General features: G+C 40.1%; 3 protein-coding genes across 10 annotated transcripts in view; 1 reads left to right on the top strand and 2 right to left on the bottom strand.

The window, feature by feature from the left end:
• Positions 1-5,236, bottom strand: part of EFL1 (elongation factor like GTPase 1) — a 63,268-nt gene extending 58,032 nt beyond the window's left edge. The window contains exons 1-7 of the mRNA XM_038147070.1: positions 5,174-5,236; positions 4,722-4,824; positions 4,033-4,100; positions 3,755-3,839; positions 3,118-3,251; positions 2,410-2,547; positions 1,487-1,701 (exon numbers count right to left, since the gene is read on the bottom strand). Coding sequence (XP_038002998.1) covers positions 1,487-1,701; positions 2,410-2,547; positions 3,118-3,251; positions 3,755-3,839; positions 4,033-4,100; positions 4,722-4,812 — 731 coding nt within the window. The 5' untranslated portion in view covers positions 4,813-4,824; positions 5,174-5,236. The remainder of the gene's footprint in view (positions 1-1,486; positions 1,702-2,409; positions 2,548-3,117; positions 3,252-3,754; positions 3,840-4,032; positions 4,101-4,721; positions 4,825-5,173) is intronic.
• A 19-nt stretch (positions 5,237-5,255) lies between these two features.
• Positions 5,256-13,353, top strand: SAXO2 (stabilizer of axonemal microtubules 2). The gene is made up of 4 exons (XM_038147077.1): positions 5,256-5,373; positions 9,952-10,131; positions 11,386-11,588; positions 12,346-13,353. Exons 1-4 carry the CDS (start codon positions 5,333-5,335, stop codon positions 13,317-13,319), a joined length of 1,398 nt encoding a protein of 465 aa, XP_038003005.1. The 5' UTR covers positions 5,256-5,332; the 3' UTR covers positions 13,320-13,353.
• Positions 6,546-26,688, bottom strand: part of ADAMTSL3 (ADAMTS like 3) — a 181,045-nt gene continuing 160,902 nt past the window's right edge. For 5 of the 8 annotated variants that reach the window (XM_038147065.1, XM_038147063.1, XM_038147066.1 and 2 more), the window contains exons 25-31: positions 26,357-26,476; positions 25,498-25,710; positions 23,269-23,452; positions 20,641-20,833; positions 19,611-19,720; positions 18,841-19,055; positions 14,796-14,848 (exon numbers count right to left, since the gene is read on the bottom strand). In XM_038147065.1, coding sequence (XP_038002993.1) covers positions 14,808-14,848; positions 18,841-19,055; positions 19,611-19,720; positions 20,641-20,833; positions 23,269-23,452; positions 25,498-25,710; positions 26,357-26,476 — 1,076 coding nt within the window. In that variant the 3' untranslated portion in view covers positions 14,796-14,807. The other 3 variants (XM_038147068.1, XM_038147069.1, XR_005258135.1) reach the window with 3 other exon arrangements.

Raw genomic sequence — 26,688 nt, 5'->3', positions numbered from 1 at the left:
GACACATTTAACTATGATCTGGGACCAGAATAGAAGATGTTAAAGAAGATGTTTTGAGTCACACTTCAGCCATAAGATGGTGCTAATTATTTTTAATTAACCACTTATGAAAATTCTTGTGGTTTGAATCATTACTTTAATAATGAGTAAACCCAAGAAAATTATACAGAACTGTAATGCCATAACTATGTTGTAAAGCCAATTGTGTTGTTCAGCAGTCCCCCTGAGTTAACAAAAGCAGCCCACTCAGCCCAGAGAGGGAGTCCTGAACATGCTATGGTTTCCTCGCTGAAAATGTTCTATGAGCAGTAATAAAAAATATTTCCACATATTTGCTCCCTGTGCATGCAGAAAAAAAATACATGTAACAATCCTGTTTACATAACAGTGCTATTTGATAAACTTTTCTTTGAAATTCAGAATTACTAAGTTTTTACACAGCTAAGAAAAGGACCTGTCCATGTCAGCAATACATAAGCTGTGAGTTCTGAACTAAGCCCAGAGATTTCTTTTTCAGAAACTACCTAAGCTCTCAATTCAGAGAGAACTGTCAAGATTCTTGTGCCAGCAGCTCCTGCATATACATTAATGGCATTTTTCAACACTTGAGAATTATGAGAAAAGCATATGTACTTACCACATTGGATAAGGTGGCACTGCCTAATAAGTTAATTTTTTTCTGCTAATACCTTCAGGAAAAGAACCCACAACCAAAAAACAGCAGTCAAAACTTTCCATAATTAAGAAAAAGCTCCACTGATCCATATTTCAGTACACAGTACTGTAGCTAGCAGTCCAAAAGAACCTCTTTATAGTAATTAAGAAAAATATTCTTTTTTACCCTCTCCATTATATGATTTATCAGAGCCAGAGCCTGACAGTTCATCAGAAGAAACAGAACAGTCCTGAAATATAATTAACCTAAAATAGCCCATTTTATTTTCCCTTCCCTCTGAAGGGAAAAGAGCTGTTTGTGTTGGACAACAAACTATGCGTGGCACCTTATTTACAGCCTGACTTGCATTTAAAAATCCTGGAGATCATTTTCTGTAGATGATTTTCTGCAAGGGCTCTGCAGTACAAGACATTCCCTATGTCACACCGAGCTATCCCTGTAATTTCAATTTCGGGATGAAGACAACGCCTCCACCTCGTGGCCAGCGACCAGAACAGGGGCAGTGCTCACACGCCTGCTGCCCTCCCCACCAAAGAGAGCACCCTGAACCAGCTCCTGGCCTTGTCTGCTGGTCTGTGCAGTAGCAGCAAGTAAGAAAATAATGTTCACCAGGCTGGACCCCACTGTGGGCTCAGAAGCTCTTGTGTGAGTAAAACAGGGATCCCTGTCACTCAGATAATTTATACACAGCTGCATATCACGGAAAAATCTAACAAACATCTTTAGAAACATGATGCACCTGAAATACTTTAAGATTAACAGCAGTAATCAATTTCACAAAAAAGGTCAGTAATTAAATCTCAAACTTACCCAAAACCCCAGCCATCAATTGCACTGGCAAAAACCACATTTCCATGTTCTGGTGAAAAATAGAGATGTGAATCATCAGTGTCTTCCAATCCAGTACTCCAGTCATAAATTTGATCTCCTGGTGATGTGTCTGAAAGGGTTTCACTTTCTGTTTCTTTTTCAGCTCTTTCTTCTAACACTTTGGAGGTAAAAAGTGTTCCAGTGACTGCATTGATCTAGAGAAAGATATGTAAAAACACCCTCAGATTCATTCACTCTTTCACAACCCTTGCAATTAAAATGTAATTTTCCCACCCTCGAAAACATAAAAAGAGAAGCTGTGTGAACAAGCGACCCTGCCTGTGATTCATTTGGTAATTAGAACACACCTAATTCTACACATTTGAAGACCACAGGAGTTTATGTTTTGACATAAACACCCTGAAGTTTCCAAGTCATCCACACCAGGACAGAATCAAAGTATCACATGCAAGACACTTTGTCTCTCAGAACAAAGAATGGTGAAATAGGAACTTGTTTCTGCCAACAAAGTAAACAACAGAGGGCAAAGGGAAACCAGGCAGATAAATGCTCCCAAGTGAGCCTGGGTGGGAAAGAAGTTTTGAGGGCAACTTAAAATACAATTCTACAGATGAAACAACATTATTCCTATATAAATCCATCAATATCAGGATCAGCCTACCTCCACTAGGTTTAAGCAATTTAAGAAAAGAACAAAACATTCAGAATATTACCTCTAAAAATGAACACTTTTTCCTGATCAGCTGTCAAAAGTAATTTACTACCCTTTTCTCCATCACAGGCATTCTGAATAAACCTCCAAACCAACCAGGAACAAGAACATCTCAACATTAAAAATCAGACTGGATGCTACACAGTGCCACAAAATCTGCAGTGTGAAATGACACCTCAGCACCATATACCTGTTCTAAGATATTCTTAAGGTGCAAATATGCTTCCTGAGGGGTGAGCTTCAGCTCCACAATCAAGCGGTCGATTTTGTTGATCACCAGGACGGGACGGATATTTTCCAGCCATGCCTGCCGCAGGACTGCCTGAGTCTGAGAAGGAAAGAGTTTTAAAAACACCCATTACAGAAAGCCTGACAGCACCAAAAAAGACAGAACATTAAAAAAAAATCAAATATAATTCTAAAATTTAATAAACATAGTAAAGGACAGGTTGACACTCAAACTAGAACTTGGTTCCCACGGTGTTAGTTATTGAAGAATTCTGCAAAATGGTGGGGATTTCATGGCAAAAACACCCAAAATAACAAACTACTTAGAAAAGTAAGCCATGAAAAAAAGCAGCCTTATTATGTTGTGTATTCTCTTCTAAACGCTGAAAGCCCACATAAATATATCCAATTATTTCTCTATCACAGTATTTCATTACACCTGAGAAATGGCATACCCACTGTTTCAACCCTGCTTCTCTACACCCATTCACCAGCACTGTTCAGTTTTTTTAGCACAACTATGATTTTTACTACTCACTTTCACAGCTCAACTGTATTGTCATTTATTAAAAAATTTGTAAAGCTTAGACAGCTCATCTTATATTTCTACATAACCCACTTCATACTTTGCTTACTCCCCTCTTTCTCTACTTAATACACTTTATTTCACCTGTGGACAGACTCCTTCAACAGCATCCACCACTATGATGCAACCATCACAGAGTCGGACAGCAGTAGATACTTCTGAAGAAAAATCCACGTGCCCTGGGGAGTCTATTAAATTAATCAGATACTCCTGATCACCTAGGATCAAACAATAAATTAATATTTCAGAACAGTTTTCAAAGGTATTTCTTCCAGCCACCCAGTTATGTTGCTTCAGCTATTATTTTTTAATGCCCTGACACTAACTACACTATAAAAACCCTTACAGCACACTGTAACAGGTATCTCAACAAAGAAGTAAGACTGCACTAAAACTTGAGCCTTTTTGAAAAGTCTTGCCTTTAAGTGATTCAAAACTTAAGATCAAAATGTACGTGATTATATCTAAAATAAAAGATGAGGCAACTACTCTCAAGGCATCCACTCGGAGAGATGATTGAAGATGTTCTTCCTGACCCCGAGATGGAACTCAATTATCTTGGCTGACTTACTTGCCTAAGTCTCTGCAGAATTACAGCCTAACACTGAGAAACACAAAAGTCAAAGTTGCACACAAACATCACAACAGCAACAACGAAGAGACGGGGGAAATTAACAGAAATGTATATTAAAATTTATACAAGCTAGCATCAACAACTTACCTTTCACGAAGTGCAGTGAAATTGCACTAGATTTCATTGTTATTCCTCGGATCTGCTCATCTTCCCTACTGTCGAGGTACCTCAGCTGAGTACAGAAACAAAATAAAAAATAATAAGTTTGTAGAAACATCTTCACAATTTACTTATCAACTGTCAGAGTATGATGGTGAGAAAACGAGGTTTAGCAAGACTATAGATGGAATTTCCTTAATGATCAGAATTTACAATCCCAGCACGTACAGACCAGAATTCTGTTAAAAATGACAGTGTAACTCTACCTTTCCTGCCAAGCGGCTGGAGATTATTCCATTGCTAGATATAAGGCAATCAGCTAGAGTGGTTTTGCCTGAAAAGAAAAATAAATTACTTAAACTAAATGAATACAAAAGATGGCAAACTAGGATATCAACATTAATAAAGACTATAAAATGTCATGAAAAGTACAAATTAACTTTCAAAAAACAAATCAAATTACTCCTGTTGCATGCACACAAATTTATTTCTGAAGAGTGGATGCAAATTTACCTGTCATGACCAGAAGAGCAGTTGAAATAACAAATAGTACATCAGGACCTCATTATAACATGCGTGTTGTAATGTTTGTGTGCTAAAAGAAATGCTTACTATTTCTACCTACATAACAAACTTCTTCTATCAAAAAAACATAGAAAAATATTATCCTGCCTCTCAAACATATATTAATTTCACGTCAATATCACCATCAAAGCAAACATTCAATTTCAACTATTCATTCAATTTCAAATTGTTATAGTGTGATGCTCTTTTACGTAAGACAAGCTCAATCAGGCCAAGAAAAAGGTGCATAAAGCACATTTACTTTCCTGAATCATATTCGAGACAGTTTAAAGCTAAATGCACAAAATCCTACTACTTTAGAACAGTGAACAAAGTATCTCAGCACCATTCAGACACACACAAGAGGAGCAGACACCGACCCCTGCCTTACCGTGATCCACGTGGGCCAATATACAGATATTCCTGATGCCGGACGCCTTCTTCTGGAGGCCAACCATCTTCCCCACGCTCGTGAGCACCATGGCTGGCTAATTCTGCGAACGGAGCAAAGTGTTTTACCGGGCTGTCAGCTTGAGGGAAGGCTTTGGTTTTTAACGACGCAAACTGCGACCAGAGCTGCGGGAAGCCCCGCGACACGCGGAGCGCGTCCCGAACCCTCCCCGCCGCGGGGACACCTGAAAGAAACCACGGGCCGCGTCCGCCCTTTGAACGCGCCTCAGCAGCGCGGCCGGGCTCACGGTTCCCCCGGCCCCGGTTCGCCTTCCCCTCCCGCCGCTCCGAGCGGGCACGGCCGCGCTGCCCCGGGGCCACCCCAGGCGGGCACAGCGCTGCCCTCCGGCTCGGCCCCGCTGCCCGGGCCCTGCCGGCGCGGGGCACACGCACCTGCGCCCGCTGCGCCGCCGCTCCCGGAAAGCCGCGCCCGCCGCGCTCGGCCGCTGCCGAGCCCGCCCCGTGACGCCGGACGGAAGCCGGGCCGGGCGCCGCCGGTGCCCCGCGCGGCGGCGTCCCTGGTTACCGGCCGAGCGGCCGAGCGGGCCGGGCATGGGGCCGCCGCGCTGCATCTGCGAGATCTGCTCCTGCGGGTGAGTGAGGCGGGCACCGAGCGAGCCAGCGCCGCCCTCCCTCGGCAAAACTCGGCCGCCACACCGAGCTGGTTGGTGGCAGCATCGGTCTGCGGCAGGGTAGGAAGGCTCTGCTGAGGGACCTGGACAGGCTGGACCCATGGAATGATGCCGGTGGTAAAAGGCTCAACAAGGCCAAGGGCCGGGTGCTGCCCTTGGGTCACAAGAACCCCACACAGCTTTACCGGCTGGGGAACAGGGGCCGGACAGTGCCCAGCAGAGAAGGAACCGGGTGCTGGGGAGCAGCAGCTGAACGTGAGGCAGCGTGTGCCAGGAGTGCCAATGGCACCGCCTGTGGCAGGAGCAGGGGGGCAGGGCCGGGGCTGCGGCCAAACCCCTGCACTCAGCACGGGGGAGGCCACGGCTCGAGGGCTGTGCCCAGTTCTGGGCTTCTCAGCTCAGGATGGTCAGTGAGGTGCTGGAGCTTGTCCAGAGAAGGTAAAACGGTCAGTCAGGGTCTAGGGAAGGGTCTGGAGCACAAGTGTGACAAGGAGCAGCTGACAGAGCCAGGGCTGGGAGGCTCCTTCACTCTCCAGGTCATAGCCGGGAGGGGATCAGCCTCTTCTCCCAGACAACCAGTGACAGGATGAGAGCACACAGTCTCAAGCTGCACCAGAAGAGCTTTAGGTTCGACATTAGAAAGAATGTCTTCACAGAAAGGGTGGTTGGGCATTGGAATGGGCTGCCCATGTCCCTTGGGGTGTTTTAGGAGAGACTGGATGTGGCACTCAGTGCCGTGATCTGGTTGTCATGGTGGTGTTTGGTCACAGGTTGGACTTGATAATCTCAGAGGCCTTTTCCAACCTCAGTGATAACATGAGCAGCACCCCAGGCCACTGGGGAGTAAGACCCAAGCATGAGCATGTTCTCAGTAGAAGTGAAGTAGTGTATTTACATTTAAATCAGGTAAGGGTAAAAGAAGGTCTTAAATAGACTAAAATAGACCAGAATTGAGACAGTCTTTAAAAGCCACCCAGACTAAATCAGAATCAGGCTTTTCCAGAAACCAGAGCCACCTCCCATTGAAGGACTGCACCAAAGAACCTTTGGAAGAGTTCTGGCAACCTTGTCAGAAACCTGTGCAAGCACTGCAGCCCTTGAAAGAGATTTAATCTATCTGCCCTTCTGCCATCACATCCAGTAGCACTCACCACTTTGCTTTATGTTCCATGATCCCATAGAGAGACAAACAGCTCATCATTGTCCTGTAGCCTCTTTGACCCAAGGAGGCTGGCACAAGAGGGTACAGCAGGAAATTTTTTATGGAAAATTACTATTATAGGTCTATAAGCAATATTATCAATACCATAGGTGAAAGAAAAGTGCACAAATCAGGTGTCCCAAAATAATAAGGGACTTGGACTTTTCAAAATTCATATATCAATTTAAAGGTTGGAGTCACAACTGTTAATATTTTCAATTTCTTCTCTGTCTACTTTTTAAAAAATTCACAAAAATAATCACCCTAGGATTCAAAAATTCACTTCATACTAAAAAAAAAAAATCTAACAACTACATACAAGAACATTGATCATAAGATCACAGAGGTGTGCTCAGTGTTTTATGGAAGTAAAGAGCAAACCCTATGGTTGCAGTTTCATATCAAGGTCTGCAGAGCCGGCCCCCTCTATGTGTTCCTGTGTGGGGAGTCTGTCTGTCTGTTCATCAGCCACTTTTTTTGTCTTCTGTAGACAGAGGTGTGAGGCAGGCACTGAGTAAAGCTCCTCGTGTTCTTTTTGGCCAAGCTTGTGGTGAATTTTACCCCATAAATTTGCTTCTTAAGTCCTAGATTAATGAAGAGTTGGAACACATTGTTTTCATAACGAGATAACAAAACTGTCTCGGGCTCAAGTACAAAGATGGTGAGATAACACAATGAGACAGCACAAAATGAGCTTCAACTCAACCAAAAATTCTCAGTCCAAAAACTGAATTCAATAATATGAATAATTGAATTAAATATGCATAAAGCTTGTGGTTTAAAATAAACCTCCCTGAAGTTTTTACAGTCAATAAAATCTGAAGCCATTATTGGTTTAGGCAGCACATTGTGTTTGCTTCAGTGTACAGAGTTTCTGTTTTCAGGGAAAGGCTGCTTGGTCACTTGGCAGTGTTACCTGGACATTGGAATGCATGCACAACTTAGCAGAGACTTCAAAGCAACTATAAATATCTAATGTTTTGGAGACATTATCATTTAGCTATCTGCAGGAAATTTTATAGAGGTATAATTAGTGCTTAATTCTAAATAATAAAATAGAAGGAAATAATCTCCCCTATCAACAGAATTTTAAAAACACTGAAAAAACTTACAGGAGAGCAAAGCCAGTAAGACAGAACTTCATTTTGCTTTCTCAAATACAGGATGTTAAATCTGGCTTCCAAAGAAGAATACAGCCTATGTGGTAGATGAACTTTTTGCACTCGAGAATAGTATTAGTCTGCTACAAAAGATAATCACAGCCTACAAAGCATAAAAGTTGTTTTGAGACACAAAACTAAACTACTGCTTTATTATCTTCTCAGTCTGTCAGCCTTCCCCCATTTCTTGCCCTTTTGTTATCATTATCATAAAAAAATCTTTATTCCTGAATAAATGTAGATTCAAAGGAAAGGTTTCTCTAAAATATGGGCTACTTAAGCCATCACACTGACCACATATAAATACAAACCCAGTAAAAACTACCAGTTCTCCTGTCAAGAAGGGGAAAGTAGATGACTCTCAAAAACAGTGTCTGTCCATCATTTCTGTCTTCCAGACCATAGTGTGTGCACTGGCAAAATTAAAAAGAAATTAAAAATAAAAGCTTTGAGCTGTCTTTGTGAGGCAGTAAGTTTGCAGATGAGTAGTGTTTGTTTCCAACTCCTTTGAATTGTGTGCCAAAAAATCCACGAAGAACATTATAAACTGATAAGCTGTATTTCAACCAGCTTTCAAACCATCCATTCAATGTCTTTTGTTTCTGCTTAGCTGTTACTTTTAGATGGTACATGACACAGCATGTGCTCTTTGTACTTGCTGAAAAAAGCATTACTAAGGTGAAAGTGAATTTCATGACAAATGTAATGACAGGCAAACACTGTAGTGAGAAATAGCACACACTTACCTCCTTGTTTTCCTACCTTTCCTGTTCTTTCCCTCTTCTTCTTTTTTTCTTTCCTGCTATGTTTTGAAAAGGTCTCTCAATTGTTAATTTACTTGATTGAAAAGGAGTAAACACCTGAGACTTTGAAAGGATCTGAGTTCTTAGACAGGAATACTTTATTCCTCATTTTTTAACTACTGAGCTGGCAAAATCAGGGAGCACAAACTAATACCAGCTTTAGGATCTCCAGTCTCCAAGAACTTCTTTCAGTGTTTTTTTAATTTTCATTTTTTTTTCATTTTCCCAGCAGGAGTCCTTCATGTCTGTTTCTGTATTCTATTTTACCTTGCTTTAATTTATTATTTTCCTTTATGGTATTCAATGCTAGCTAAAATTCTCTGCAGACCTTTGAAATTTTCTTTGGATATCCAGCTTTCTGAAACTTAAATTTGTTTGTATTTACTAAGAGCTGTACAATTTTCCCCTTCTTGGGGTTTGGATAATTAGCTTTTCATCACAGAATTTTACAATACTTGTTCATTTGAAAAAAATATTTATTGCTTTTTCCCTTTGCATTGCAAGTTCTCAGCCGTTACTAGGAGGAAAACCTGTCATTATATATATTTCCTTGAGGTCAGGCAGAGATATGCACTGTGCAAATTAGAACTAATACAAGATTTTCAAAACAGTAACATTTAAATTTTAATTTTATGGCTCATTAATTGAAAACAACAAAGCATAAATAAGGAATTGTCATTATATACCTCCCATTATACCTCCCTTTTTGCACAATGGTGTATTGATAGAAGCATCAACGAGAAGCAGGAGGAATTGAAATAAAACCTATTAAGAAAAAGAGATATCATTACTTTCAAATAAACATGTGTTTTGGATAGAGAATTTAGTCAGTTGTGGAGGAAAAAAAGAGTTGAAAAGTCATAAATGGCCTGCAGAGCACTGGAAGGGCACATGAGATTTCACACCATAAAATTTTAATCAAAAAATGTTAATCAGTAGTGATGAAAATAGGTGAGAAGTACAGAAATAAAAAGACAAGTGATAAAGTAATAACAGTAAAAAAGAGACGCTGTGAGACAGGAAATGAAGCATAGTTAGTTACTTTTCCAAACAAAAGGAGTAATATCATGAAACATTACAGATAAAAAGAAAGTGCATCTTGGTGGTAGCACCGTTTAGAGAACTGAGATCAACTCTGTCCATGCTTTGTATTCTGCACCAAGGACTAAGTCCCAGCTGATAGTGCTTTTGTTACTGTATTAGTGTGATGTGCTCTGGGACCTGTGCCATCAGCACAATATTTTGTGATTTTAAACAAAAACTACTGACATTGTTCAACCTTCCCCATTTGTTATTCACTCCCAGTAGACAGAGTATGGGTTTTCCTCTTCTATGAAACGATTCATAATTCTCTGCTCTGATGTGTTTGACGCAGACGCCACCGCTGCTGCCACAAGCCCACAAAGATCTATGATGATGGAGTGAAGCCGAGCCACAAAACTGAGTATGTGGAGAACTACCCTGGCTATGGCACCATCTGCCCTCCCGAGAGCTGTAAGCCAAAACCAGAGCTCCAAGAGGATCGGGCGAGAATGGATGGCACCACTACGTTCAAGTAAATATTTTCAAACATTGTTTTATATTAGTCTGTCAAGTTTTTCATTCCTTGTTTCTTAAGTGGGGGCTTGACATTGTATTGCAATCTTCTCAAAATGCAGTCATTGCATCCTTTGTACTTTTTGCATATTTAAACTATAACTGTTGAGTATAGAAATACAGTTACCACGAAAAAGGTTGAAAAAAATAGCAAAGCATGCATCCAGAAAGATCTGCATTCTCTGCAGCAGCCTTTAACCTGTAAAGAGAATCAAAAATTTTGGTTGTCTTGTTTTCAAATTGTCTTGTTTTCAGCCTGTTAGGAAATTTAGGTCACCAGGAAGACCTGGTGAGCTGGGGAATTTTCTGTAATACATATGTAGAATCCAAGATAGTGGGAAAATGAAATCTTAAGAAAAAAGAAAAGGAATTTTAAATTGATTTTTTAAATTCAGATTATTAATTTTAAGAAAATTATTAGCTTTAAGAAAGCAAACTTTAAAGGGGTTCAGTATATCTGTCCTGTCTGTGCATTGACTCTGATTTTAAGCTTACAGGATTAAAGAGCATCTCTCAAGAATTAGAAAAAAATACCACCCATTCATTGTTCGTGATGTGACAGCAGCATCAAGTTTTAATTTTTCCATTATTGTTGTTTTTCTTTTAAGCTGTGAGAAATTTCTTTGTTTATTAAAAAAAAAAAGAAAAGAAAAAGAGAGACATAAATAGAAAGACCAGATGCTATTCTGCCAGACTGGTCACGTGCTTGTACAGTCTATTTAAACACCCACATATGTAATATACATCCTTTTAATGTAATGTGCCCATACAAAAACAGTGAAATGCTGTTTCTGATTATATTCCATTCTCCTCATGCAATCAGTAAGTGCTACCACTTGTAGTAATCTGAGCTTTGCTCTGCTTCTGCTTTCTGATAATTTCTTAGCAAAATTATAGCAACTTTGTAAGTCTCCTTTCAGACACTTTAAATAATATTGTTAAAGCACGAATGGGACTCGGAGTATTAAAAAACCATCTACCTTTGAGTAAAGACTGTATAATTCATCAGAGACCCTAGATTTATGTACTTTTTTTTTTTATACTCTTATATATGTGGTTTTCTCTCCTTTGTGCTATCCCTCCAACATACGGTGTCTGATAGATTTTTCAGAGTAAACATTTTGTTATTTTTCCAAATCGTGGAAAAAATACAGAAGTGGCTTCAGAAGGAGGAAAATATTTTTTGACCAGTGTTTTTTTTTCCCCAATCCAGATCTGATTATTTACCGTATGAAATTGTTACAAGACCTTTTCGGGTACAAGCAGAATACAGACCAAAGTCGGGGAAGATTGACCTGGGAACCATTTACCAGAGAGATTACAATCCTCATAAAGTAGGACCAGTGATGTTAGCAAGGCCTCGAGAGAGGAAACACACTTCAGATGCCAAAGTGGATACCGTCCCAACCTACCGAGGTAATAAAAGGTGCCCCCTACAGAAAGAGAAATAACCAAGATGAAGGTAGCATTGGAATTACCTATGTTAGGAACTGGATTTATTGGTTTGGGACAGGGAATGAAACATACTAGGAAGCAGGTGATGATGCCCTAAAACATTCAGCACTCCCATTGTTGAGGGGAGATCTTTTAGCTTCTAAGCTAAAAGCCCTCTCCGAGATTTGCTTGTCTTCAAGGAAATGCACTTGGTTGGGCTATCCAGGCAAAACTGGATGGAAATTAAGGTGCAGTGTATTTTTCGGGTAATTTTAGTTCATGTCACTCATTTTTCCACAGAGTAGGTCAAAAGTGGAGTTTAGGCTTCTGCTTGTGTATGGTATAGCTTACATATACATCATCCCAGTAATGATCAGTCTTGACGCAAATTATTCTATTACCATGGTCAGTGCAAAGGTGCTAAATCTTTTAAATAAAATGGAAGATGTTGTATTTAAAGCATGTATAGGGCTATTTTCTGTATAGTTTCTGTTGAGCAAAGAGTCAAAATAGGGCATCAGGTACAATTTTGGGGGTCTGTTTTTGTCACTATAAATCACACCATAAGAGAAGACAGTTTTGTCAGATCACAAACCTGCAGATAAAATTACCATTTTCACTTACATCCATTTTCTTTGTTTTTCAAGATTTAATACCAGAAGACTTTGTCTTCATTTTAAAGGACTGGCTTTAAGTAATAATAACACCTGTGTGGTGGAATTTTGGTTTTGCCTTACAGATCACTATAGGTTATGGAAAAGTCAAAGAACAGAATCCTGTAAGGTGGAGCGTGACTACGAGCCACCTTCGGAGAGGTTTGGAAATCCTTCCACGTTTCAAGATGACTACCTCCCTAAGCAGCCCAATCCCCCCCCAAGCTGCAAACCTTGTGACAGCAAGCTGCCAGAGGGGCCTTTCGATGGCAACACCATCCATCGCACAGCGTACGTTGTCCATGAGATGGGGCCCTTGTTCGTAAGGCCAAGGGAAGAGTACAAGCCGAGCGACCAGCCCTTTGAAGATCTCACAACTCACCAGAGAGATTTTAAAGGGATGCCTGGGGAACAAGCAAAAAGCTGCAAGCCTGAAAGTAGAAAACATGGATCTGACGATCCTTTTAAAGGAACCACTGAATTCCAGGATCGCTATCAGCCTTATTTGGTCACCATGCCCGAGTTCCACAAACCAAGAGAGTACGTTCCACCCACAGACAAAATGGACCTCAAGTCCTCAAACAGCCTTGATTACATTAAACACAAGGTTGCTCCTAGAGCCCCCATAAAACCAGCTCCTGGAAGAAAAAGCACTGGCCCTTTTCAAGGGAAGACTACTACAAAAGAAGACTATCAACCCTGGAGAGTTTGTCCACAAGGGCCTATTAAGAAAGAAGAGGAAATTCAAAAGCCCACAGGAAAATTTGCTAGTTTAACTACATTCAGGTCCCATTACATACCGCATCAGGCCAATCCACCTCAAAGTTTCAAACCTGTACAAGCTGTACCTACTGGAGTTCCTTTTAAAGATGAAACGTTGTATCGCACTGAATATACACCAAAGAAGCCAGAGGTCTGCCCAGGACTTAATCCAGATGCTGTGGGTTATGTCTATGTAAGCACAGATTCTCAGGGTCACAGATTCTACCGCCAGCTGTCCCCAGAACGTTCTGGGTCCGACTGCAGTCCTGTTCCAGAGGAAGTACCTGCTGTGTCATAATACTTACATGCAATATTTCAAGCACCTTAGTTAAATAATTGGAAACCACCTTGTTCCTTTTCCCTTTAACACTGAAAGCAAGTTAAATACTGCAAATTTTGCTTTTAGAAATTTGAAGAAAACCAAAGCCAAACCAAAGTTTACGAGACTAATAAAGATTTGCCAAATGCTGAAGGAGCATTACTCCCTACATGGCATCTGTGCTTTTTCTGATTGTGCATTCTAGTTTCCTTGACTCCCCAGATTTCATCACGCTCCATCTCAAGCATCTTTATAACATATTTAGTTCTTTGATATTTCCTGCAATCAAATTATTGTATTTGCAAAATAAGTGCCTTTTGCTGATAAAAGATTTTACACAGTAAGCAAATAATGCTATTTACATTAATATAAGAAATCAGTTATAATCTCAGTAATCTGTAAGATTTTTTTTCTTTGTATTTTGCTGCCCAGATCACAAGATAGCATGCCATGACACCTAGGCATTTCTAAAAACCTGGTTTTAGCTTTAGTCATCACTACTTTAACTTCATTCAGATCTGAAGTGAGTATAAAGGTCCCACTGTAATTTCTAGCAAATTAACAGGTGGTAACCTCACTCTTTTTCTGTTCATGTAGTTGAAACCACTCAACCACCAAAAGCCTGTCATTAGACTGTTTCCTAATTTCCCTGATCATGTTTTTTCAGCCTTACTTCCAAAGGAAACAAAACTGATGCACCTTGGACACACTGACACACTTAGTGCATATGTCCTCCCTATCTGAATCATCTTTAGACCCAATTGCCAATTCAGTCAAATCTCATGATGAGACTGCATAGATTTACAGAAAAGAGAGTAAACTCAGGTAAAAAAAGAAATACCAGCTGAGATGCAAAAATCTGTGGGCAGCCTGGCTTCAGTCTGTCTGCTCTTCAAAGAATTGCTTGTTCCAAATGCACAGACACCTTTTTTTTACAGAAACTTTGTATGAAATTGCTTCTGTATGAAATATTTTGTATTTTACCTATTCATCTTTAGCTGATTTTGAAAAATGCAAATGAATAAATTTTAATTTTATTACACTCATGATTTAAGCAAGTCCCAATTAATAGCTCTGTAATTAACTGTATTGTCATGCTCTACCACACTACTCCAGTATGATTTTTTTCTTAGTATTGCATATCTTGTACCCATTGGTGTAGAGCAGTATTTGGGTTCTGCAGAATCATGTGGCTATACTTTATAAACCAAGTCTCTTACTAAAAGGCTAAGATTATTGATGGGAATATTTTTAAAGCAGGAACTTGGTTATATGAAAGCAAGAAGGCTGAACTGAGCAAATCAGCTGTGCACAAAAGCATTGCATGAGATGCATCCAGATATTATTAGAGCATTAGTCACTTTTACAGAACTTTTGTCTTTGTACTGTGATTTTGAAATATCACTTACTCTGTTAATGACATGGCAAATCAGTTTTACTTTTCTGTCTGAAAATTATTCACCTCCCTCAGATTGTGAATGAACAAGGATGATGTAAATCTGTGAGTCCTAAAAGCAGGACAGGAAAAAGTTCAATTGTTGTCATCTTTCTATGCCACAAAAGAAAAAATACACTCTATTGACTCATTCTCTGTCATGCCACAACTGAGGAAACAAAGCCAAAACTTTGCACAGTCACACCTACCCAGGTCCACATGCTATACACAGTCTGGTACCTCTGGAGCCATTTACAGAAGCTCCCAATGCCCTCCAGCTCTCCTCTCTAGGGAGGGAGAAATGCAGTCTGAATCCATGAAGTTAATGTGCCTGCATATTCTGTTCAAAATGGCTCTTCTGCTGGGTCCGTGAGGAAGCACAGATACATTTTAAAATTTTCACAGCTGCTTTTTCAGTTCTGAAGTCACTTCCCTCCCTTAACTTATGGAAAGTCATTTGCTGCCACCTACCAGCATGGTACAAACATTTTGAGAGGAAGGGAAGTGGAAAGCATATTCAGATACATTTAACAGTTCCTCTGCAGATGTGTTTGAAGGCTTTTTTAGGGTGGAGGGGCATATTTCCTTTCATTTTGTCCATATTTTCCCCCCCTAAGTTTAATAGTGAAAGAGAGAAGCCTTTATTACTTCACAATTGAAAAAGCCCCAACGCACTGATTGTGCTTCCAGGAAAAGCATCAAATGATATTATAAACCTTCAGACACTATTCAATACCTGACATCAACCTTTTCATAAGCAACAAATTACTGAAATGCAGACCAAGTGAAGAGACGGCTGGAAAACTAATATTTTTCCAAAATAACAGCTTTTAAAAAAGCATTTTATGATGTCATGCTAAACCAAGATGTAAAAGCAGAAAAGTTATTCATGGATTCAGCTGCTATTCTGAGAGTACTTTCTGTGCACTCTGCCATCCAGCAGCAGGCTCCACAGCACTGCTGTACAGAGCCTTTGCTTTTTTTAAAGACTGCACAAATGGAATTCCAAAGAAAAATTAAGTCTTTGCCAATATTGTTATATAGGATACCTCTGAAACACCACCATTAAATTGTTATACATTTATTTTCTATTTAATAAAAAAAATTAAGGCTTTTACTGTTCATATGATTTCTTAGACTATTCTTTCTAAAGACTATTTACACATAGTGGATATATACAATTTCTTTTTCATGGAGGTATTCCCGTCACTCACTAAATACAAAACATGGAGCTGTTCTGTCAAATCTAAATGAACTCTGCTTGGTGAAAGCCCAGAAAAGGAATCCGATTTTATTTCATCTTTTAAAGAATGCTGATTCCAGATTTCAGTGAATCAGAGCTGACATTGGATCTTGGCAAATTATCTTCCCACTTTTTCAGTCAGGTTACATCTATGTTGTCTCTTAATAGCAGTGCAAAGCAGACTGCAGTGAAGTTGACAATATAGATAGACTGTTAAAAATAAGAACTAATCTGAGGCTTTGAAAAAACCTCAGAATTATGGACAAAGTAATTTGAAAAAATAACGAAGAACGAAAGCACGGTTACCATGCAAATCATGGTAATAAACAATCTCAGGGTAATCCCAGTGGTGAATAATCAAACTATACTTTATTTCAGAAAAACCAAAACTACGTTCAAGAAGCTAAAACCTTCAGGTACCGGAGAAGCAATAAAATAATCCACAGAGGAATGCCATGCCAGTTGCAATCACAAACATTTACAGCACTGCTTCGGTATAGCATGCATACTTAACCAAAGTTAATGCAACAAAAAATGCTATGTGTTAACATTTGAAAACTTTAAATATAAAGGGAAAACATGAATAAGAAATTTTGGTAATAAGAAAAAATATATGTCCAAAAATCTTTATTAAACACTGTACAAAAAAAATATTGCACTTTTAAATCAAACAATAAATATCTACAAAAGTATCTTACAAATGTTTAATTTAAAAAACTGCTTAAACAATCAAGACCCATTGCTGATGAAAAAGGTAATGATCAGGAATATCCTCTCCTTGCAGTCAGCCTTGGACATGATAGTCCACCCTAAACATTTTCTATACAGTAGTGCTACCCTAATTCTCAGTGATGCAAACCCTCTGTGCAGGATGCTGTGTCTGAGCTGCCCCCACAGCCCTCCCAGCCCTCTGCCCGTCACACAGGTCAGAGATGGAACCCCAGAGCCAAGTCAAAGTGAGCATTCAGGCCTCCAATATGAGCAGTAGTTTGGAAACTACAAAAGGAAAAAAAAATCTATTTTCTGTCTCCTGTGGGGTCCTGTCTGCTTAAAGCCCATGTCAGAAAATCTGCAATATGGAAGATAATTTACCCAGGAATACTCTGGTAAGAATTTATCAACTTGCAAACGACTCAGATGGTTAATGGTCATGATGGAAAAATCATCTTGATGAAAATCTGCTCAAAATAGATTTCTTGCACTTGTCTATCTTCACAATTAATAATTCTTCCTTGGACATCTTCCCCATTAATGAAGAAAAATAGAATCATTATTCAAGACAAGGAATCTGACAGCTATTTTGGCCAGTTACTGGCTCTTCATTTGACTTGATGTGCAAGGGAACAGTGCTCACAAGTGTTTGTTCTTCACAACTCTGACAAGGAAGCTTCTGTCTCATTTAATATCAGTACAAAAGTATAACCATGCCAGAACTTTGATTGTACTTCAGAGACTGGAATTAGAATAGAAACAATAAAAAATAACACCTCATTTATTCAGAAGAGATCTATTGCTGCTTTGAAAATTGTATTAGGATCTATAGTGTCTTACTGCATACACAGAAATATAAGCAGGAAAAATTCAATGTACTTCTGTGTATCCATCTGAGAGCTAGTATCCATAAAGCGTATCCTGTGAGATCACCCCTTAAGCTCAAGCTGTTTATGAAAATGAAGCTGCTGCCAAAATTTTACAGCTACAAGCCACAGCTTCTGTAAATTTAAAAATGGTGTTAAATATGATGAAAAAAAAACCCCAAACCAAAATCCTGGGAATCAATAGTTGCTGCATTTCCAATTTTTTTTTGAAGTATTTTTGTGACTCTTCCTCATAAATTAAGGACAGTAACCGCTATTTGTTGCTTTTACGTAATGGTTTTTTCACAGATAAAATTATAAATGATAGCCTGCAAAATTTTACAGATGATATGCCATAATATTATCTTGCTAATCCATATGTGTTTAAAACATAAGAAGTTCCATTGCAAAGAATGAAAAAATGAAAGCTCCCAGGAACAATACCTTATCAGCACATCAATCCACAATACTGTGTTTTCATTAGCCCCGTTGCCATTTCACTGTTACAACTAATGTCTCATTTATAAGAATATCCTTCAGGCAGGTTAGTTTAATGAACTGCTCTTCTTGTCTCTTCACTGCAGCATCATGAACTTGCCATAGAGGACTTACATTTCTTGGCATGATTGACAACATCTTTGTTTGTAGGTGTCTATCAAGCATAAATTTAGTTGCTTTACAAATGTACAGTAGTGAGTTGTATCCTTGCATTCACCTTCTGGAAAATATGCTTAAACATTACAAGGCTTTATAATGAGCAAAAGAGAAATAGCAGAGCTTGCCAGAGTAATTGTAAACAACTGATGGGTTCCTGTTAGCTTTGTAATTATTTTAGTGTGCATTTCTGGCAGCCGTGGATTCAAAGCTAAACAAGGTCACAAGGAAGAGGTGTGATCTCACTGCATTCATTTACTCATTGTCTGTTTCAGAAATCAACCCCGTCTCGGAGGCATTAACAGCTCGCTCGGAGACTTCTGAGTCACAACTGGCACAGTCATGTAGGGAAGTTTGCAAAAAACTTCCTAAATATCCTGTTTCTAAAAGTGCTTTTGAGGCTTTAATATCAAACTGGCCTACTTAGAGAAAAGAAACCCCAGATCACGAAGTGCTCCTTGGAGAGGATAGTTTTACCTTTGATGTACAATCAAATGCTTGTAGAATCAATAGTGTACAACTGTGAGTCATTTTCTAATATAACTGCTACAAACTATTACTATGCTCATATTTAAATAAACATTTACATACTGCCACAGGATGTGACATTGCAGTGCTGCCAGGTCACTGGTCTCTTCCTCCCTCTGCAGAAGTGCTCAGCCACGGGTTTGTTGCTCTGCCTGTGCACGCAGGACACTCGTCTGGACTGGAACCCATTCCCACAGCCCACACTGCAGGGCCTCCAGGGGCCTGGCCGCCAGTACACATCACAGCCCTCTGAAGAACAGTTCCTTCTGGCAGGAGGGCTGTGCAGGGAAATAAATGGCAGTGAAATGTTTGCTTTTGTCTAAACCCTTATTCACGCAACAGTAGAACTGATCAGCCCCCACCCCCCTGCTCACAGCACAGCCAACTAGACCAGAATCTCAAGATTGTCTCTGTGTTTTGAATATCTCCAAAGATGGAGACACCACAACTTTCTGGGTAACCTGTTCCATTTTTTTATACATTTAAGTTGAATTCCCTTTATTTAATTTTGTGCTCACTCATCATGCCTTCTCACTCATGAGAAAACATGAGTTTCTTTAAATCAGTTTCTTAACTCTGGAATAGAAAAGGTATTTTATCTTTAAGAAAACTTAACTGACTCTGAAACATTCTATACTGGATGCTGTGTGTTCTTCAGGCATAACCTCTCCTGGGTTCCTGAATTCATCCAGTGTCCACAAAGGGATGACTGCCTCTGCCTCCTTTTCTTTGCTTGACACAAAAGAATTTGCCTACTTTTACTGCAGTGACAATCCTGTACCTTCAATTTGATCATCTAAAGAATCTAACTTGTAACTTCTTCCACTGTTTACCTCTTGCTTTCATCACAAGAAGAGTTTGGCACTGAGGATCCATTCTGGAGCTGACATATAGACTCACGGTGCTGTGAACCTGCAGGGCGGCCAGTGCAGCGGCCAGAGCACTGGCAATCGAGAGAAAAGGGTGAGGGGAGAGAAAAAGAACCAGCCAAGTTAGTAACAAGAGAATTATCCTCCTGGAGTTACCCAGCTACACAGCCCAGCCATGATTTTTTGCATCTTGCCTTCTTCAGCCCTGTCACACCTCAGTTTGGATAAAGCCTACATATTTTGGTTCTCTCTGTGCAATTTTGCCAAGACACTGACTTCCCTGCCTGTTCCTAAAGCTAAATCTATCATCTTCTCTCAACGCACCGCATCCCTCCTGCTACAGACTTTCTGTAGCTCTGCCCATTACAAACTTGCCTTGCTAAAACCTGTATTGGGAATGCAGCAATAGCAATTCTAATTAATTACTTTGCACATTGAGCAGTAAATACAAACCTTACCAAGATGAACACAAGTCTGCTGCATGAAGGAAGGAACAGAAAATGTAGGAAAACAGATTTCTGTGCATTCTGTGAATTGAACAACTTCTTCAATGTGCTGTTGAAGTACATTCATATATCTTTTTTGGGGACTTCACAAGTACAGCTAGGCAAACTGTGTACTAACATGACTGCAATAAAAGCAATAAACTAGCTTGAGAAATGGAATGCATCTTAATGGCTTAGCTTGTAAAATACACTGCAGCTAATACTCTGGTGTCAGGTCATGTCTTCAACACAAAAAAAAAAAAAAGTTGATCAGAGAGCATAAAATGAAAAAACAAGATTTCTAATTGGCTGGTCTGAAAGCTAATTCCAGCCACAGAGCTCCTGCCTTGTGCAAGAGGACAGATGTTGAGGCACAAGAGGACAGATGTTGAGGCACAAGAGGACAGATGCTCAGGCACAAGAGGAGAGATGCTCAGGCAGTTCATCAGACAATGGCACTGTCCCACTTCCATAAAACAAGGAGGTTGCAGACAAAGGCTGTCACTCACCTGTGCTGGCCCCAGGGGACAGGGGAGCCCCAGGCAGGGCGTCCTTGCTGCAGGTCGCTCCCTGGCTGGGCAGGCCCCTGGCAGCAGGGCCAGGGTGCTGCCATTGGCTGTGGCCTGGTGACAGGACAGCTGTCGGTGCCGAAATCCACTGCCACAGGATGCAGAGCACTCGGACCACGGCCCAGCTACCCACCTGCAGGATGCACAGACACATTTACAGCAATTATTGCTGTCCTGATGGTAGCTGGCAGCAACTGTTTGCAAAGAAAATGCTAAAGTACCTGTCCTTGCAAATTTTAGATGTGAGAATAGTTAGAATCAGCTTCTTCTTTGCTTGAGCAAGGTCTTCTTAACTTGGTTAACTGATGACAGTCTATTTGCTAACAGTTACAATGTTTGTTACCAGAATGTGTTACTAGGTGAACCCTACAGACCCTGCTGGATGTGACATTCCAGGAGGAAGGAGAGTGTACTTTTCCATTACTTATAAAATGGATGGTAACAATTTAGTTGGTACAAAAGTGACAGCGGCCATAACTCATCGAAATTTATTGCATTGAGATCTCACCAGACAACGACTCAAGCAGAACATGTTATTTATTGATTAGAAGTTGCAAATATTTAGTCAATCTTGGCAGCTAGGAACAATACTGGGGAGGCAGCAGGTGGTAATACAATCAAGTTGACTTGCTCTTTGCATAAATCCAGGCTAGAAATATAAAATGGTCTTTATGTGTACCACAACAGTGATAACAGGAAAAAATTATATTTTCTTCAGCAATTATTTCATTCTTTTACACTCAAACAGCTTATATCCATTCAAGGAAGATTAATCTTTTACAGTCTGCACCCTTGTCATCTTCTCCCTTTTAAAGCTGAAGTACTTTTGCAAACATTTGGTGCAGTGCATGCACAGCAAAGCACAAGGTAAGCAGATACTCAAGGCCTTATATTTGCTTAACTGTAGCTCTCCACTGTGACAGAGAGAAGTGACTAAACACTTGCAAAACTCTTTGAATAATTCAGGTCCTGTGCCACTGACCATCCATCTAAAGCCTTTATAATTCTATGGATGCTTTCTAAACAGCTGCCTTGAGATGAGAAGGTTATGCAGAAATCATTAAGTGGGAAAATGGAATGGACATTTTGCACTTCCCTCCCAGGTCAGCAATCACAGGGAAGGAGAGAGGCTGAAGGCACCAAGAGACATACACAGGGCTGTTTTCCAGGCATCTGGGATGCTCTTTCTGTATAGAAAGCATGGAATATTCCGTAAAAGAAAACCAATTAATATTTTAGCATACAAGTATGGCTGGAGGCAGAGTTAATTATGTTAGTATACACACAATTGCCTTCCATTGGTGATTACATGAAGGCAAATTAAAAGCAGAACAAATCTAAGCATATAAAAAGACAATTCAGTTCCCATTCTCTTTAGCTATATGAAAGAACCAGGTTGTTTATGTTGTGAATACTCCAAGGCCAGTGATAATCAGATTATTTTGTCATGCCCTGCAATCCACTGAAAGGCATGACCTTGCTCAGAGGAGCCCCAGGACCTCTTGCACCCTTCCTGTCATCTGCTCCAAATGCTGGAGCTTAAGAGGGAAATCTGCGGCTGAAGCTGTGTTTCAAACTAATAGTTTGATTTCAGTATTTTTCTACTGGAAAAATGTTAGCTTTCTCTGGGCTGGCTGGAGTTCAGTATCACAATTTAAGATAATCTGTTTTTTGGCTGCTAATAATGAAATATAAACAACTTCTCCTGATACATATCTGTGGCTAGGTTTTCTGCATTTAGAACAGAATTTAGAACATACTGGCAAGATGCACTCTCACAATGTCAGCTAAGGTCTTAACACTTCCCTGCCAGCATTTTCCAGTGAGGACAACTCTAAAGTGTGTGTATCCCTCACAGCGTTTTGCTGTTGGTGATGGCCAATTCTTTAAAGCAACAAAAAGCACTTATTTTGAGGATCCTGTGTGGTTTCCTGTTGAAAACCTGGAGAAACACCCTGTTGAGCTGGAGTGCTCAGTGCAACTCAAATAGTCTAGAGGTACAGTTTTGGCCCTTGGAATCAGATGTTGGGATACACTTGTCTGTGATATGAATATTTTCAGCCCCATGATCCCCAGTTGATCCAGTGAGAAAACTGGCAGGGAAGGACATTCAAGGAGCACTGTGGTGACAGGTATTAGAGAGAAAAGAGGCATTCCTCAGAAAACATCTTACTGAGAGCTCTGCTGGCACAAAGGAGAGCGGGTGAACACAGAGTTACCCTGGCCACTCTAAACACAAGTTTTCCCTCTCGGGTGGCACAGATTCCACAAAACTGCACATCCCAGTGTCTCAGGGAGCTCTCCAGCTTAGCTTTTGAGGTGTGGTGTGGTAGCAGCAAGACTTGCTGCAGCAGCATGGAGACACACTCAGCTCTTATTTATGCAGCTGAATCAAGCATTTCCCTACTTGCTTGTGATCCATTTCCACATCTCTCATACTTTAAGGTTCCTGATGAAATAAACCCCACATTCCACACTCAGAGCACGAACACAGAAACAATTTCAGGAGGTAGTGAGTGCATTTTGATACACAAAAAGCTCATAGAAACAGAGCAGAAGGGAGTTTACCTGGGAGGGCAGTCCTCTCTGTTGCAGGGCTGGTAAGCAACCCCTGGTTTTTGCAGCTCTCTGCACTGAGACTCATTTACTTTCTGTTTCTGTGTGTTCATGCACTGCAGGCTCCTGGAGCGGGTTCCTGAATGCCCACAGGTGGCAGAGCAAGGACTCCACTCAGCATATTCCCAGGTGTAACCTAAGAAATACAATTGGAAGCCATGTGAGAGAGGCACTGTACATTGGAACTGTGTCACACTTTGATTGATTTGGCAGCACGCTCTGTAGGCTGGATAGACACCACATCCTCTGAAGAAAAGCAAATATTTCAGCACTGTGAAAAGGGACCATGGGCCAAAGTAGAATTTAGTTCTGCTCAGCTTCCCCTCAAGTTCAGCCCTTACCTACGAGCATGAAGCCCTCTAGAAGGCAAATGAGATCAACACATGAAGGGCAAAACCTGGCTCACAGTAGGAACTGATGAGCTTCCTTTAAAACTTTCATAACATTTTTATACAATGAGCATTAAAAAGAGGAAATTGTAAATCAGGCTCTCTAGGTTTCCTGCTGTTCTACAGCGAGTTTGTCCTGAACAAAACTCATCTTACTCCAGGCACCTCACATAATTTTAGGATTTAAGAAAATCCTGTACTAAACTACAGAGAAGTATTTAATGTAAAAATAATTTGCCACTGAGGCATCTGGCAAGATGAAAAAGGAATTTGTTCTAAAGAGCGTTTTATATTAAAAACCGATCACCTCTAACAATTACTACCTTTATATTTAGTCAAAATTCCACACTTACCCCTTCCTCCACAATTTTTTTTGACACTTGGTAAAAGATGAAGTACTATGCAATGTTGACAGATTTTTATGTGATCACAGAAGGAGTCAGGTTTTTCTATAATAACCAAGAATAATTGATAGCTACCAGCTGTGTCCACAGACTCACTCTTGCAGCACATAATGAATTCTTTAACTTATTGTTTTTCAATGTTTCCTTATTACTTCTGGATTTCTTAAAATAATACAAAAGGGCCTTTTTCAAAGTAGAAATAGTTAAATTTACTGACTGCAGCTATGATGGAGTGACTGTATTGTTTGTTTAACTAGGATGACACTGCTCAGAAGTGCCCTCAAAATGCCTACTGTGCAAAAACCACCAAGGGGGTTTTACAGCCCCACAAATGCATGGGTATGGCAGTGATGAAACATTTACTAAAGTGTCAATCACAGTTAAAGCTCAGAACTAGAAAAAGGAATCACCCCAAAATACTGCCCCACATGACTGGAAAGGGGATTGGGCAACCAAAAGGCAGACCAGCTGAAGACTGCAGGTGGACAGTTCAATAATTGGCAGAAAATCTAACTGTAATGACATCTAGATTAGGATCTAGGGCTGGACCTAGTTTTTGAAAAATTCTATTAGGGTTTTTTTTGATTTACATTTGATTTTTAAAAGTGTTTTGATCGTAGATGTGCCTCAGTAAGATTGCTTTGCAAATGCAACTTCCTTCATAACCTCAGGCATTCCAGAGCCCTCCTCACCCATGAACAGTCACTGAGAACATCCTCATAGAGCCCAGGGGATCTGATCCTACTGCTTGAGTGCCTTGCAGATCAGTCATAAGCCAAATCAAACTCATATGTGAAGAGATAAAACATATAGAAAAGCTTACAGCAGATTATGCTGGGGAACCTTACAAGACATTCTTGAGAATTTCTCATGGAAATCTATGAGTGTGCAGTGTGCTCTAGTATGCTGATATGATTAAGGGTGTCTGCAGTAAGATCACTACCATATTAATTGTGATGGTCCTGGAATATGACAATTGCATCAAAATTATTTTTTATTATAATGAAGATATTTCCAAAGATGACCTCAAAGTCAGTTTTGTTTCAGTTTGGTGGGCTACCCTGGAGAACTTTGTTGATGGGGAAGTTGATAAAACCTGTCTGATTTAGAAATGTTTAAGCAAAGAGTCATTCTCTCAGCTTCTCAGATACACAGGCAAGCAGAAAGAGCCCCCACAGGAGATTTGGATACACATTTACTACCACATCCAACTGTGAGTATGAGCATTGTCTACTGACTTAAATAAAACCATTCCCATATATTCCCATATATTCCCGTATTGCTGAATTACTTTCAACAGAAAAGAAGGTTAGTTATAAGGAAAGTCTTTACAGAGCAAAAGAAGATATTTTAAAATTCAAGAATTTGTCATATAATTTTCAACAAACCTTCCTTCTTGACATTTACCCAAACTGACATTAGTTTTGCACCAGCTGAAGTCCGACATTGGAAGTGTCCAGCAAATTGACCAGAGTTGGTGTTCACCTCTAGGATACGACCCCCAACCAGGGTTCTGTATTCCAAGGTCTGAACTTCCTCAACTGGGCTGTCTCCAAAGAGCCACTGGACTGTATTCCTGTGACTGGGCAGCACTGGGCAACCTAGAAATCAACAGCATTTTAGCAGGTTTTTCTCAGCACATTGAAACGTTTGTGAACAAGTATGTACAAGTGTGTGATTCTGCATAAAGGACATTACCATCCTAAATAAAAACTAGAATATGCATAAATCCACTGCAGTCCAAGCTATAGCCTAAAATCCTGACTGGACCTTGAGGGGTATGAGCTCTGTAAGCTGATGTGTACTTACCACACTTCTTCATAATTTCCCTTTCAGTAAGTTGTTATAAACTTAACTTCTACAGGAACAAAGTGGAAGGGGAGAGCAATGATTTAAATGGAAGATTTCATCCCAGACACTACAATATGCAAATAAGTCTGCAATTAAAGACCTTCTATCTGTTTGGGAAAGGAGTCATAAATGCATTCAATGAAATTGCTGCGTTTTCACTCCACAGGGCACAGGCAGGGGTGGACACAAAGGCATTCATTTAGACAAAAAAACCCACAAACATAGAGCCCAGCTGAATCCCTTCCATTTTTTCAAGTGAAGCTCAAAGAGCAATTGCACAGCTTTAGGGTCAGGGTGATTCACCTCACAACTGCACTCACTGTTTTCCATGGGGCCCTCTCTATTTTAATAAAATAAATAAATAATATTAATGAAAAAGCAGAAAAGACAACGCACCTATCCTTAGTGGATCACCAGGTGCCACACTGACATTTGTACCAATCGCAGATGCCATCAGGACACGCTTCCTTCTGCTTCCCTTCAATAACTGAGTGTTATTCTCTGTAAGTCTTTGTTCTGTAACACAGTGCATAAGATCTCTTCTGAGCAAGAATTAAATCATGATGCCAAAAAACATTTCCTATCAAAATATCCAGCATGCTAGTTATAAAGCTGAAAGATAATAGCAGTTTGGAGCCCTTTAGGATCAACTTCATTTATGCAGTTAAATTATTGGTCTAAGAAATAAACTACATGAGTACAGGGAAACAGAAATTATGTATGTTTGT

This window comes from Motacilla alba, chromosome 10, assembly GCF_015832195.1.
Source record: "Motacilla alba alba isolate MOTALB_02 chromosome 10, Motacilla_alba_V1.0_pri, whole genome shotgun sequence".
In the NCBI taxonomy this organism is placed as follows: domain Eukaryota; kingdom Metazoa; phylum Chordata; class Aves; order Passeriformes; family Motacillidae; genus Motacilla; species Motacilla alba.
Note: the sequence above shows the minus strand (reverse complement) of the source record. Positions and strands in the feature narration are given on the sequence as shown.